Source organism: Bidens hawaiensis, unplaced genomic scaffold (assembly GCF_021521415.1).
Source record: "Bidens hawaiensis isolate Kalapana, Puna unplaced genomic scaffold, B.hawaiensis_p1.1 tig00023792_1, whole genome shotgun sequence".
In the NCBI taxonomy this organism is placed as follows: domain Eukaryota; kingdom Viridiplantae; phylum Streptophyta; class Magnoliopsida; order Asterales; family Asteraceae; genus Bidens; species Bidens hawaiensis.
In genome coordinates, this window is record NW_027493736.1 from 47,604 (window position 1) to 62,207 (window position 14,604).

The window sequence follows — 14,604 nt, forward strand, 5'->3', positions numbered from 1 at the left end:
ACTCACCATCCCGAAGTTTCACTGGTGATAAAACCCGGACGCCCTCAAAATCGAACCGAATATTACAAAAATCCAGGCCTTCCACTATGATCTCTCCAAAGGTGTTGTAATTGAGAATTAAACTTGGGTCTTTATTAAGAAACCTAAGCTTCCTATCAATATATCACATTTAGTCGATTCGATATTCAGATCCGATCCGATTTGATCCGATCCGAATTCAGCAAATTATGAAACTGGACTGAAACCGCAAATCTCCTATCGTCAATAAACCAACCAGTAACTAACAAACAAACTAACTACACACCTACAAACACATAAACCCAAGTATGCACAAAACGGCTCAAGCGTGGTTCACCGGCGGTCCGAGCCAGAACAACCACGGTTCATCTCAACCGCCTTCACTTCTCGCCGACTGGAACGCATACGCCGCATCTTCACAATCACAAGATCTAGACTCCTCCGGTCTCGGTTTCGATATCGAAGCCGCAGTGCGAACAGCTAACGATAAGGTTTCCGGCACGTTTAATGTGTAAGTAACTCGGTTATTCAATTTGTGTATATTATGATCTGCATTTTGTCGCGTGTTTTAATTTGTAATGTTATAGTTTGTTATGAAACCCTAGGATTGATAATTGATGTGTACTTAGTTAGTTTTGGTTTATGGAATAAGAAATTATGTGTAAACGATATATGAATTTGTCCAGTTTCGGTTTCGAGATTGAAGCTGCTGTGCGATCAGCTAACGGCACGTTTAATGTGTAAGTCGGTCGTTTATTGTGCGTACTGTTTGATTTTGTATATGATGATTTGCATTTTGCCACGGGTTTGAATTTGTAATGTTATGGTTTAATTTAGGATGAGTTTTGAAATCCTAGGATTGATAATTGATGTGTATTTACTTAGTTTTGGTTTATGGAATAGGAAATTACGCGTAAACGATATATGAATTCGTCCGTTCTCGGTTTCGATTTCGAAGCCGCTGTGCGATCAGCTAATGATAAGGTTTCCGGCACGTTTAATGTGTAAGTCTCGGTTATCGGTTGTGTATACTGTTTGATTGATTCTGTATGTTATGATTTGCATTTTGCTTTGTGTTTGTGCTTGTAGGTTAGTGATTATGGTAATGTTATGGTTTTAAACCTAATTGTTGTGATTTAGGTCGAGTTATTAAGCCCTGGGATTGATAATTGATGTGTAATTCGTTAATTTTGGTAGTGTTATGGTTTTAAACCCAATCCTGGTGAATTAGGCTGAGTTTTGAAACACTAGGATTGATAATTGATTCTTGCGGTCTCGGTTTCGATCTCGGAGTCGCAGTGTGATCTGATAACGATAAGGTTTTCAGCGCGTTTAATGTGTAAGTCGGTTATTGTGCGTACTGGTTGATTGATTCTGTAAATTACGATCTGCGTTTTGCTATTTGTTTGTGCTTGTAGGTTAGTGATTTTGGTAATGTTATGGTTTAAAAGCTAATTGTTGTGATTATGTGTTATTAAGCCCTAGAATTGATAATTGATGTGCATTTTGACATTTTGTTAGTTTTGGTTCATGAAGTAGAGAAATATGCATAAACTATGAATTCCTAGAGATCTTCATCTTCTTAGGGTTTAGGGAATTTTTGTGAACTGTCAATCGGAAGATTGATAATTGATGTGCATTTAGTTAATTATGGTTAATGAAATAGAAAATTATGCATAAACGATATATGAATTCCTCCTGTTTTGGTTCCGATCTCGAAGCCGCCGTGCGATTAGCTAACGGCATGTTTAATGTGTAAGTCGGTCGGTTATTGTGCGTACTGTTTGATTTTGTATATTATGATCTGCATTTTGTCACGTGATTGAATTTGTGATGTTATGGTTTAGAATCTAGTAGTTTAGTTTAGGCTGAGTTTTGAAACCTAGGATTGATAATGGATGTGCAGTTAGTTAATTTAGGTTTATTAAATAGAAAATTATGCATAAACGAAATATGAATTCCTCGTGTTTTGGTTTCGATCTCGAAGCTGCTGTGCGATCAGCTAATGGCACGTTTAATGTGTAAGCCGACTGGTTGGTGTGTGTGCTGTTTGATTTTGTATATTATGATTTGCGTTTTGTTATGTTTTTGAATTTGTACTTTGTAGCTTATTATGAAACCCTAGGATTGATAATTGTTGATTTTGGTTCATGAAGTAAAGAATTATGTAGGGCTGCAATCGAACCGAACATGTTCGTTTGTTAAGGAAATAATGCGTTCCCGAACACCTACAAAACGTGATTTTATGTTCGTGTTCATTCATTATGGAAATGAATGTGTTCACAAACGAACACAAATAAAATCAGCGGAACCTAGAAATTGAGATTGATGTAGTCATCAATGTGAATAATGAGAACAATGCAAAAACAATGTGTTGATATGCGTCCTGTGTTATGTTAGGGGTGATAAATTAAATAATATAAAGTGTTTAGATAAAATAAATAAAGGTGAATGAACGTTCACAAACACAATTGAACGAACGGAGGCTTTGTTCATGATCGTTTGTTTAACTAGTCGAACAAAATTTCATGCTTGTTCATTTATTAAACGAATGGACAAAAATGAACTACCCGCTGAACGGTTGGTTCGTTTACAGCCCATAGTTATCAAATGCGATAAGCGCTCGAAAGCGTTGAAGCTGGGTCTAGCGCCCAGGCGATAAGCGCAAAAAAAAGCGCCCTATTTTGAAAAAAAAGCGCACATTATAAAAGCAAAATTTTTAACTTAAATAGAACATCTTATGAAGAACACATACATTCATTCTTCAAATAGTTTATAAAACAACCAAAATCCAAAACAAGAAGTAGTACCAAGTACCATAGTTGTCAATAGCGCTGATAGCGGGCGCTATAGCGCGCTATGTAGCGATGCGGCTATAGGCCGCTATATACAAAATATCGGTCATTTAGCGTGATTATAGCGGTATTTAGGGTTTTTTTTTTAATTTTATTTTTTAATATAAAAAATTGTAGAAACCTATTTTTAAGGCTTGTTTATCGACCAAACAGCTGCACCTTCCACAAGTTCCACCGTAAAAGCTTATTTTGTGAAAATAAAGCCTAATTATTTGTTTAAAAATTTTCTACTCCTTTATTGCTAAATATGAAATAGCGGTCGCTATTTACCGCTATTCGCTATGTAGCATATAGGTGACCCGTCGCTATTTACCGCTATTCGCTATTGACAACTATGCCAAGTACATCATAATAATTAGAAAAACGAAAAACCAAAACACAGAAAACCCAAAAACTAAAACAACTCAAAATGCAGAGAACAAAAAATGCAGAGTAAAGAAACAAATATTAAAGCTGAAACAAATATTAAAGTTAGATAAGATTATAAGAAACAAAGAACAAAAAATCCGAATTTTGGTTTTTTAAGAAAAAACTAACCTGTAACTAACCTGTAAATTCTTAGTTTATTGATGATTTTGTGTGCTATAATATTGATTGTGGAACCTCTTAAATAGTGGTGTTAGAGACTCCTAGAGAATAGGAACAGATTATTAAAGGAAATTTAATACGCATGGGGAGGTTTGGGAAAATAAGACTGCGCCTTAAATATCTGCTGCATGCCTAATCGCAATTAATGCGCCTAGTGCTTTAAATGCGCTTAAGCGCAAAAACCGCACGCTTTTAATAACTATGTTACAGCCTTAGAATTATGGTTCATCCTGTCCTGGTAATTTAGGTAGAGTCAACAGAATGGAGTTCCTTGTCTGTAAATCAAAAAAAGCACATCCTCGTGATAATTGTGTATATTGTTAGTTTTGGTTCATGAAGTAGAGAAATATGCATAAACAAACTATGAATTTATAGAAATCTTCATCTTCTTAGGGTTTAGGGAATTCTTGTGAACTGTCAATCGAAAGATTGTATAGTTTGACTAAAAAAGTTAAGGATCACACGATGTAAATGGGCCGAACGATTGTTTATGTATGTTTGTTTGTTATGTTTGTTAAGGATCATGTTTGTTAATGTTTGCTCATTAATGGTTTTTAATCTTTTTAGTGGTTTTTCTAATCTTATCATATAAATTTAAGCAAAATTATAAAAAAATATGCAAGATTATAATGTGATTAATTTATATGTAAAATTAACATATAAGTGTTAAAAAAACACCAACACAAAACTTGGTAGCTGGATTGATCTGTTGAGACACTGACCATTCTTGGTTAGCCAAATCAAGTAAAACATTGTTTGTGTTCATCTGTGTTTGTGAACAGTTCACGAACAACTTCATTTTATCAATGAACGGACACAGACAAGAAATTTCGTTCGGTTAGGTGTTCGTGAACTGTTCGCTTGTCTGATAAAAGCTTAACGGACGAACATGAACAAGGCCCTGTCAGTTCGGTTCGTGTACAACCCTTGTAACACTTAATTTGTCTAATAACTATATCTTCTCTTCATTTTGAATTTCAGACATCTTTTACAAACCATTATTCTCATGGTTGAATGTACAAGCTGTATCTTATGTTATCTTTTTCTTACTTTTATAGAGTTTCAAAGGGAGTGAGGGACATACCTGGAAACTTTCAATCTGCAACAAGCAATGTGCCAACTGGAAAATCTATTGTGACATTTGGAATGCTTCTTGCTGTTGGTGTGTTTCTTGTGTTCATTGCTGTCACTGTGTTCCTACCAGTCATGGTGATTGTGCCTCAGAAGTTTGCTATATGTTTCACTATTGGCTGTGCCCTTATTATTGCTTCATTTTTTGCACTCAAAAGGATATAGAACTCAGTTTGCACATATGACATCTAAAGAGGTAATTTAAGCATCTTCCATATTATTAAAGCCATACGGTAGTGATTCTTAGTTACAAACCAAACGCCCTCATGTACGTTGTTCAATTCATACCACTAGAAGTTATAATATGGGCCAGTTAGTATTACAGGAAACGGGCCAAATGGTCAGAATGTGTCGATTGCGGAGTGTCTTAAATACACTTGACCAAAGATTATGATTGATATGATATAATTTAATCTTATTTGGGCTCAAACCGAACCAAAAACTGAAATTTCGGTTTTTGGGTTTTTTTTAAAAATGTTCGGTTTTATAGGTTTCTGTTTGGGTTCGGTTTTGCAATATGGGGTTGAAAATAAAAAAGGCCCAAAGCTATGAATTTGGGCCTAATTTCTTTTTGTTAGTTAATAGTGATTTCATTATATTCAATTCGGCTAAAATATTCAGGTTACACTATTTATTAAATTTTTATAAATTACTTAAGTTTCAAAATAAAAAAAAATGAAAATGCATAAATTTGGTTCAGCATGGCCATTTGGGTTTGAAATTTTTGGGTCGAACGAGAACAATGAATTTGAATCTAAATCTTTTGTAGTTGATTCTTAAGTGATTGTTATACAGTTGGGTTACACTATTAAATTTCTTATAAGTTACTTGTATTTCAAAATTAAAAATTAAGATCCATAAATTTGATTCGGTTCGGTTTCTTCAGTTTTTACTGTTTGGGTTTGGATCAGTTTTTTCGGTTTCATGCACATCTCTAGTTACAAACCAAATGCCACATGTACATGATTCGCTTCTTATCACTAGAAGTTATAATATTGGCCCGTTATAGCTTAACATGAAATCGGCCACATGGTCATAATGGGCCGATAGCCACGCAAAGTGATTTTTTAATGCACTTAGCATCCTAAATTGTTTTATCCTATACTTTTTAATGGAACTTTGCCGGTCTATGATAGAGTGGTCAAGTTTCCGAAACTAGATGAAAGTTATCTAAAGTATGCCAAGGTTGAAACCTTTAACGAAGACTACCAACTTCGAAGACTTTCTGGACCAACTGATAAGGTTCGAGCCACGTTCGTCTTGTCTCGAACCGTGATCAATGGGTTGAAAAAACTGGTTTCAAATCAACTTCCAACGCTAGCACATGTATCATCTTTTACCGTAGCATGTGCGTACATTTGGAGTTGCATAGCAAAATTATACGAAGATGAGTTATACATGTTTGCATTCCGGGTAGATTGTAGGTCACGAATGGATCCACCTATCCCGTCCGCTTACTTTGGAAACTGCGTCACACTATGTTTGAATTTCGCAAGAACATCTGTTTTAAAAGGAAAGGAAGGATTCTTGGCGGCTGCTAAATTGATCGGAGGGAATCTACACAAGATGTTAACCGATAAAGATGGAGTCGTGAAAGATTTAGGGCCTATTGAGAATTTGTTTCGTGATGGGGGGCCAACGAGGATAATGGGAGTCGCTGGAACACCAAAGTTGAAGTTTTATGACTTAGATTTTGGATTCGGGAAGCCCATAAAGCACGAAACAATATCGATCGATTATACTGGATCGATATCTGTTAGTGCCTGTAGAGAGTCCGACGAAGATCTAGAGACTGGAGTGTGCCTTTCAGCTACTAAGATGGATATTTTTGTTGGTACCTTCCATTCTGGTCTAAAATCATACATTAGCTAGATTCATCACATTGTTGTTTTTGGTGTCTTGTTCAATGGTTTGGTTTACTTCCTCAAGAATAATTGGTTTTTGCCATCTTAATACTATGTTTATTTGTTTTCAATATCTGAAGCTATTTTACTTTATATTTATTTTATTTACTATTAGAGATGACAAATGAATCCAAACCCGACTGATTGACCCGCGGATGACGGCAAATGAGAAGCTTGAACATTCAGATGAGTAATGAGACATATTTTTGGGTATGTGCGCATGACCGGATATGAAATTAGTTTTAATGTTTTGCGGGTGTAGGACGAGTATCTTTGAGATAATATTTGGTCCGATTACTAGGATCATGCATACTAGTTTACCCAAACCATACTCGTAAATATTTTATTAATGTTTATTCTTAATTGTCATTGAGTAATATAATAATCCACTAAATTATTAATTTTTAATTTTTATATTTCAAATTTTCTTGGATAACAAAATTATATAAAAGTTAAAGTAGTAATTTATCTTAAAACTAAAATTTCAACCAATAGTTTTTTTTAGCAAACTCACATCCAATACTATTATGTTTTTTATGAACTTCCAATCACTAGACCTTAGTACAATGAAGCTATTGTACCCGATCTTAAATGATCTTTATAGGATATCAAGAACCACACATAATTGATTATTATTATTTTTTGAACGACAAACAAAATTTTATTAAATTAGAAAGACGTACGTTAGAAAACACCAATATAAACATCAAGACAACCACCAACAAAGTGGCTCAAATGCACCAAAAAGAAAAAAGAAAAGGAAGCCCGACTAACCCAAATACAACCCTTACACCCGAAAGCGACACTAGTCATCCCATGTGATCCCTCTTTTTCTTCCCGTTATTTTTGATCTAGATGTAGCTCAACATCTAGATTTCTTCCACCAAGCTAACCACATGAATCAGGTCCCCTCTGTGCACGAGTGCATTTCTCTTTCTCCATAAACTCCAAACCGCAATTAAGCAAACAACTTGCAAAACATTAGACTTCTTAGAAATCAGACCAAACTTATGTATGTCTAGCACGTCTCGGAAACTGAATAAAATAAATGGGGGCACCTTACACCATTACGAATTCACACTCCACATAGTCTGTGTGAGACCACACGTAACGAAAACATGTTCCACCGACTCGTTGAGCACACCGCATATCGGACGAAGAGTCAAGTTTACCGGGATATTTCTTAATGCCAACGCATCGAGGGTGGGTAGCTGACCAAGCGCTGCCCTCCAAGCTACTAAACCATCTTTCCCGGGAACCAACTGGTTCCATTCAAATATAAAATCAGGGGCTGCTAAAACATTACCAGCCAATTTTCCTTTCACTTACCGAACCAAAAATGGAGATGGGGGTTTCTGTGGCCGGTGAACAAACAGTAGATATGGATATTGGATAACACATGAAGTGTAATAAGAAACCCAAGTATCATGATACCAACAAAGCATAAAGTAAAAAATATATGCTGCATAAAATGCAAGTAACCTCATTACCATAACACACAAACTTCATTTCATAATTGTTGTATATACTTTGTGTCTATTGAAGGCTTTGCAAAGTAATATCGAATAAATTGCAAGCTCACTTTTGCTTTTGACTCAAAGTCAATGCTATAATGTGTCATTTTATATTATTATTAGACATCACTTTATTTACAACACCATAGTATTAAATGTTGTCCCGTTTCACAAACTATGAGTGTACATTCATACAACGTACAAGGCCAAAATGTAGAAGTCATCAAATTCTCACCAACCCTTCATACCTTCATAATAATATAATTAAGACCACTCATTTTTTTGAGATATCCACAAGATATGGATTCCCTTCCTTCCTCCACTGTTCTCGAACACTCCAAAGTATCACCACCGCGGGCCACCAGCGGCCGCATGTAGGCCCTTTAGACGTATCAAACAACAAACACTAGTTTACGTGGATCAATCTCAATACTAGCTAGCGGAAATAATTAGTGAGGAACCGAGATCTGGGATCTTGCTTGGGTTATTATTTACCCGATTTAGAAATGTAAGAGAGGGAGAGAGTTGGTGAATGGATAACATAGAGTTGCAAAAAAAAAAGGTTATGTATGCATGTATATGCTCCACCTTTTATAGCTGAGATCATAATGCATTCTCTATTAATGGGCCCAAATGGGCTTTGTTAACATGACCTAAGACCCAAACATACATGGAAACAAACCGACAAGCTAACTTAGATATATCATTTACAATACAAGTAAATACAAAAGACTAATATACAAAACGGGGCCCTACATCTCCCTCTAGTCTTTAGTATTTAATCCGTTAGCTCTCGTCTTTAGTCGGCTTCATACTCGAAGCCGTATTCGTAGTTGTATAGTTGATTATCAACAAGATACCGTACAAACTTGTTGAATTTTTCTACTTTGTCTTCGGTCTTGTCGCGACGGACGTCATCAACGTTTCCAAGTGGCGAGTTGTAGAGCTTCAACAGATCTTATTTGCTGAGCGCCGCAAGCTCATGATCGTCAAAGAAGCGTATGTGGTGCATATCTTTGCAATGGATCACCACTTCTCAAGTTTTGCTGTCAAACTCCCAACAAATGAAATGCTCGAACAAGTTTGGGAAGAAAGGTTCGCTATGATAGATTGCTCTTCCGTCCTTGTGAGTCTTATATTGCCACATCATTTACTTCTTTCCGGTGGCATGATCAATCTCTGTAGGATGACGGAAGGCCTTACCCTTGTTGAACCTGAAGTTCGGGTAATCCTTATTCCATTCTTTGCTCATAAACATGTTAAACCATCCCTTCATATCCCTCTCTGTCACAAAGTGGCCCACAATTCTCCTGAAGTAGTTCATGTTGAGTTGGGAGAGAGTATGCATGTAAGTGGTATGCATGTGTAACATCACGGGAATTTTGGGCCAAAAATGTCAAGTTTCCAAAGTTAAGGGATCAATTCTGCCAATTTCCAAACTCCAAGGGCTAAAATGAAAATTCTGTTTTCTTGTCCTATCGCGATACGCGATCGGACAAAGGATGAGCCAATCGCGTACCTCGATGGGGCTTGGTCAAAGATTCTAGAAGAGGTCAACGGCGATACGCGATCGCCGTTGAGCCTACGTCATCGCGTACCGCGATGACGTGGCTTGACACTTTTTCACCACGTGTCCACACGTGGCACACCAGTCACCACGTGTCCCGACACGTGGCCGCACGTGGCATGTCGTCCGCCACGTGTTAACACGTGGCACAACGTCTGCCACGTGGTGACACGTGGTAGACCTAAGTTGTGACGCATTTGGGCTACGTCGCGCTACGCGACGGGGTGCTTGGCACCCGTCGCGTACTGCGATGGGATCCCAGATTTTGCCTATAAATAGCAAGTCCGGGATCTCCATTTGACACACCAAAACACAGCATACAATCCTCTCTCTACTCTCTCACTACACCACGAAAATCGTACCCTCGATCCACCTCGAAAACCGTGCCCGATTCCTCGATACCCGTGCCATACCTCGATATTCGTACCACTCCTCGACGACATCCCGAACAAGAAGGTGGTGCTGATTTTATATCCCGACAATCATCTCGAAGTGCGTGCCGGAAAGTGTTGGTGCCTCGAGAAGTGAGCCGAAGTGAAGTGGCGATCAAGGCGAGTGTTGAAATGACCAAGCGGCCTAGAAGTGCTGCTCGGGTATCTAGAGAATTATAAGCCGAGTTAAGGTAAGTGTAATGCCCGACTAAAATAATAATAAATATTATAAAGGCTTAATACCCTAAGTCGGATATATACTCGATGCTTATGAAAAGAAATTATATAACAAAGAAAAGAAAAGAAAGAAATATAAAAGTGTATATATATGTGTGTGATTATATATAATTCTTTGTTATGAATATTATATAAGTAATAAGGGTATTCTTATATGATAAAAGAAAAAGAATACGTTTCTTAGAAAAGAAGAAACGTCGGATTTTTATAATAAACTAAAGGTTTATAAATATTGTTTTTAAACTAAAGGTTTTAAAGTAAAAGATTATTGAACTAAAGATTCATCGAGATAAATAAGACTAGAGGTCTTAAGACGGATTGTATATCCGACTAATAAAAGTTATACTCGTATTATAGGTGCGAGATAACAAGAAGAGACGCAAGGACGGTGTTGGAAGCCGATCCCAATCAAAGGTGAATACGCCCCACTTTTACAAACTTGTTTTCAAATAAATGTGTTATGTGTAAAACTTTACATGAGGCCACGTGTCTCTAAAAACATTATGAATAAGAGTAAAAAGCCTAGCCCTCAGGCTATAGTATACGTTTGTCTGGATCCTTACATATGTGGTTAAATGCGGTGGGCACATCGCACCACGCCTGGTCACGACTAATGTAGACATCGGCATCACGAAGGATTCGCTTATCTGATGAGAGGATGAAATCATGCGATGAACGAACGAACCGGAGGCTTCGGGATGGTGGAAAATCGTCCCAGGGCTTGTACTTGGTTGAAGGAATGAAGGATAGGTCGAATGGGGGCTGAAGAACTGATTATATCAAAGTTAGGGTTATTTTTCTCGTCAGGAGGATCTTAGCGCGTCGCTAACATCCCAGGGGTGTGATTTTCGCGCCGTGCTAAAAACTCAAAATTCTGATGATCTTAGAGGTACGCTGACATCACCATCAGGACTTTTTAGCACCGCGCTAAAGGCGTCTAACAGAATTTTCTTTATTTTCTTCATTTATTTTGCATAGGAAAGCGTGCCAATCATGATGAGTCTTCTATATCTTCGTTCCAAGCCCGTAATTCATCCCGATAAGCGTCCTTAACGTCAAGTATCCTGAAACACATAAACACACTTGAAGTACCAAAGTTCACATATTATTCAAACTAAAAGTAAACAAAAACTATAATAATATACATGACTTTTGCCCGACCATCACATCCCCACACTTATCTTTTGCTTGCCCTCAAGCAAACTCTCATGCAACACATACACCTCGATCGAGAATTCATAAATTACCACGATTAATACTAGTGAGGTATAAGGTCATACACAATTCCCAAGAACTGACACTGTCAAGGTTGATAACCCACCAAATAATTTAATGTTACAATTTAAAACTATGGAGCCGCCCAAACGAGTGTACTTTGTTTCTGGTTAAGGCACACATGATCATACCCCTCATAATATAACATCTCTCCTCTCGGTTTAATATCTGGACTAGAAAAAAATGTGCTAGTATCTCTCTGCCCTCTATACCAAGTATGAACACAATGTAATAAGCTTGGAAGCAAGTCATATCTCCACCTATTACCCACCGGTTGCATAGAGAATAGAACTAAGGGTTTTGCTGTGGCTTAGGTTAGGGTGTGGAAGCGAATTTATTTAGTAGCTTATGGTGGATGGGACCCAATTTATTCAAACAAACAAACAACTCACTCAATATTATTTACAAACGACACTAACTCAAACATGACTCTTTTTGAGCTTTTCTTTTATTTTCCAACTTTTCTTTTTTCTTTATTTCTTTCTTTCTTTCTCTCTCTCTCTCTCTCTCTCTCTCTCTCTCTTTTGACAAATACTAACATCAATATATACAAACCACTGAATCGAGACATACGTACATTGTGTACTATGATCGACAAACAACTTATATACAACTCTTGACATACCGAATTTCATCCACAGGGTTAAAAATAATAAAGGCCAAGGCAAACACGCCTTGTAATGTGGGTTAAATAAAAGAAAGAGAAAAGACACAAACTTGGCTCCTAAGGGATAATGTAGGGTAGGGAGTATTATTTTATTTTTTATTTTTATATGTAAAGGCCATTATAATGTGGGTTTCTACAGTCCTGTTTCTCCATATAGGTGGTGGTATTAAGATCTCGAAATGCATGAGACAACCAAGTTCTAGATATCATGGACATACTGGTAACTCTCTATAATGGCACTTGTATGACATGTGTATATACTATGTATTATATGTGTATTATATATATGTGGTCAACTCACACACGTACCGGAAGAATAAGGTTGCCGATATAAACATGTATACCTGTCCCTATGACTCGTTATCCCCATCTAAACGGTCCATTTTATTTTTCTTTTTGAAAAACATTTGCATGGGAAGACTTTCGAGAAGCTTAAAAACTGACCATGACCAAATACCTCTACTTGGCATTAATAATAGCAATAAACTATTTACAATTCCGGCTTTTGCGCACAATCAAGGTACTCTAAGGCAAAAATTTTAATTTTTCCCCCATCCCCACACTTGAGGTTGACATTGTCCTCAATGTTTAAAATTTAGCATTGAAAAGAACATTAACGAGGACGAGGTTAAAATTGACTGATTATAAATTTTAAAACCGGGCTTAATGTGATGGTCCTAAAAATTATACAACTATACAATTACAATTTTAACAATAAAACTAAGAAAACAAAAAGAATTATGAAAACAAAATCACCTGATAAGGAAAATAAGCCACTCAAATATACTCTTGCTTGCGCTCAACGAACCCGGCTCCTCAATTCACTCAACAGTATCTGCAAACTCTCACACGTGTAGAAGCACGCTTCTCATAACCATTAGGATAGGTCTTTTAAACCGTTTGCAAAACCGTTAATTTTAATTACCAAGTCAAGTTAAATAAATTTCATAATTAAATTTGTTAAACTAGTAAAATTGTTAAAAGACCTAACTCACTTTCGTAGGAATCACGATTGCATTTAGCATATGAAACAAGCATTTTAAACCCCCCGGTAGCCCGCGTGGACGAGTGAGGTCTCGTGAGGGTTTATAGTGAACTACACCCACAAAGTTCGGATACAACAAAAATATACACGTACCTGAATCAACCGTAGCAAAGTATGAAAGCACCTTGAGAAGCTGCAACTCATGTTAAGATGATTCTTTACCAAAACATTGCAAACTCCGACTTTTCCATGTGTGGCATCCCCACACTTGACTTTTGCTACAATGACACGCTTGAAATATAACGGTTAAACAAACTATAAAAAACTAAAATAAAATACAAATTGAAAATAAAATTCGGGTTGCCTCCCGGTTAGCGCTAAGTTTTTGTTAAGGTCTTCAGCCAGACCGTTACCTGGTATGACGTTTACGGTAGTCTAAGCGGACACTTCCCTACCGAATTCCCTATAAAAGCTCGGTAGTTGACACATCTCGGCTTCGCTTCTTCTTTCATTTTCAAGATGTCTAATAAACAATTATGAGTTGGTGTGAATGAACATTTACCTTCAACGTTTCCCACATATGCCCAGTAATTCACACATCGAGCCCGCACCCTCTTTCTTGAGATTAAAACACTAGGATTCGATCGTGGTCGAACCTAACATTTTCCCACCGAATTTCCCGTGTATGATCGGTAATTAAAATTTTGTGCCCATACCTTCTTCTCTGTGGTGGACATGTGTGTAAACCGAATACAAGGCCACTTCACCATATTTTGTTCAAGGTCTTCCAAACTCACTTTCCTCTTCTTTGAACTTGCACCATCACCCCAATCTTCATTTATATGCGTGACCAAAACGGGAGAGAACGACTAGGATTCACCTGGGTTACTTCAGTCACCGGTTCTTTAAAGGTTACTATGTCTTCAATCGGGTCTAAACATTCAACTTCATGCCCCAAAAGATCTGAACTCCCCCCTTTATATCCTCATCATCAACCACAACTGATGCATTCATTGGCTCTTCGGTAACTAGAGGAATTGATGCGGTATTATTCTCCAAAACCAGATCCTCAAATTCATTCTCTGAAAGATCAAGAGCCTCTTCTATCACTTCCTCATCAACCATGGCACCACTAGCCAACTTTTCTTGTTCTCGTTCAATTTGAGCCACCTCTTCAAATAGTTGACTCACCAGTTTATCTTGAGCGTCATTAAACGTCTCCTGGAGTTCTAACCTCTGATTTAAAGCCTGATTGTGAGCTTCTTGATCTCTCTTCATCTCCTTCAGAAAATCCATAACATCTTTCCAAGACACTTCTTTGTTACCCGAAGAATCTTCTTGATCTTGTTGATAATTTCTTTGATATGTACCACCATGATTATAATGTTGAGGGACTTCCTCGTATATTAGTTGAGGATGTTCATTGTAGTAG

General features: G+C 37.1%; 1 protein-coding gene across 1 annotated transcript; it reads left to right on the forward strand.

Moving 5' to 3' along the window:
- Positions 1-214: 214 nt before the first annotated feature.
- Positions 215-4,873, forward strand: LOC143568022 (uncharacterized). Its single transcript, XM_077054281.1, has 2 exons — positions 215-529; positions 4,520-4,873. Exons 1-2 carry the CDS (start codon positions 327-329, stop codon positions 4,755-4,757), a joined length of 441 nt encoding a protein of 146 aa, XP_076910396.1. The 5' UTR covers positions 215-326; the 3' UTR covers positions 4,758-4,873.
- The last annotated feature ends 9,731 nt before the right edge of the window (positions 4,874-14,604 follow it).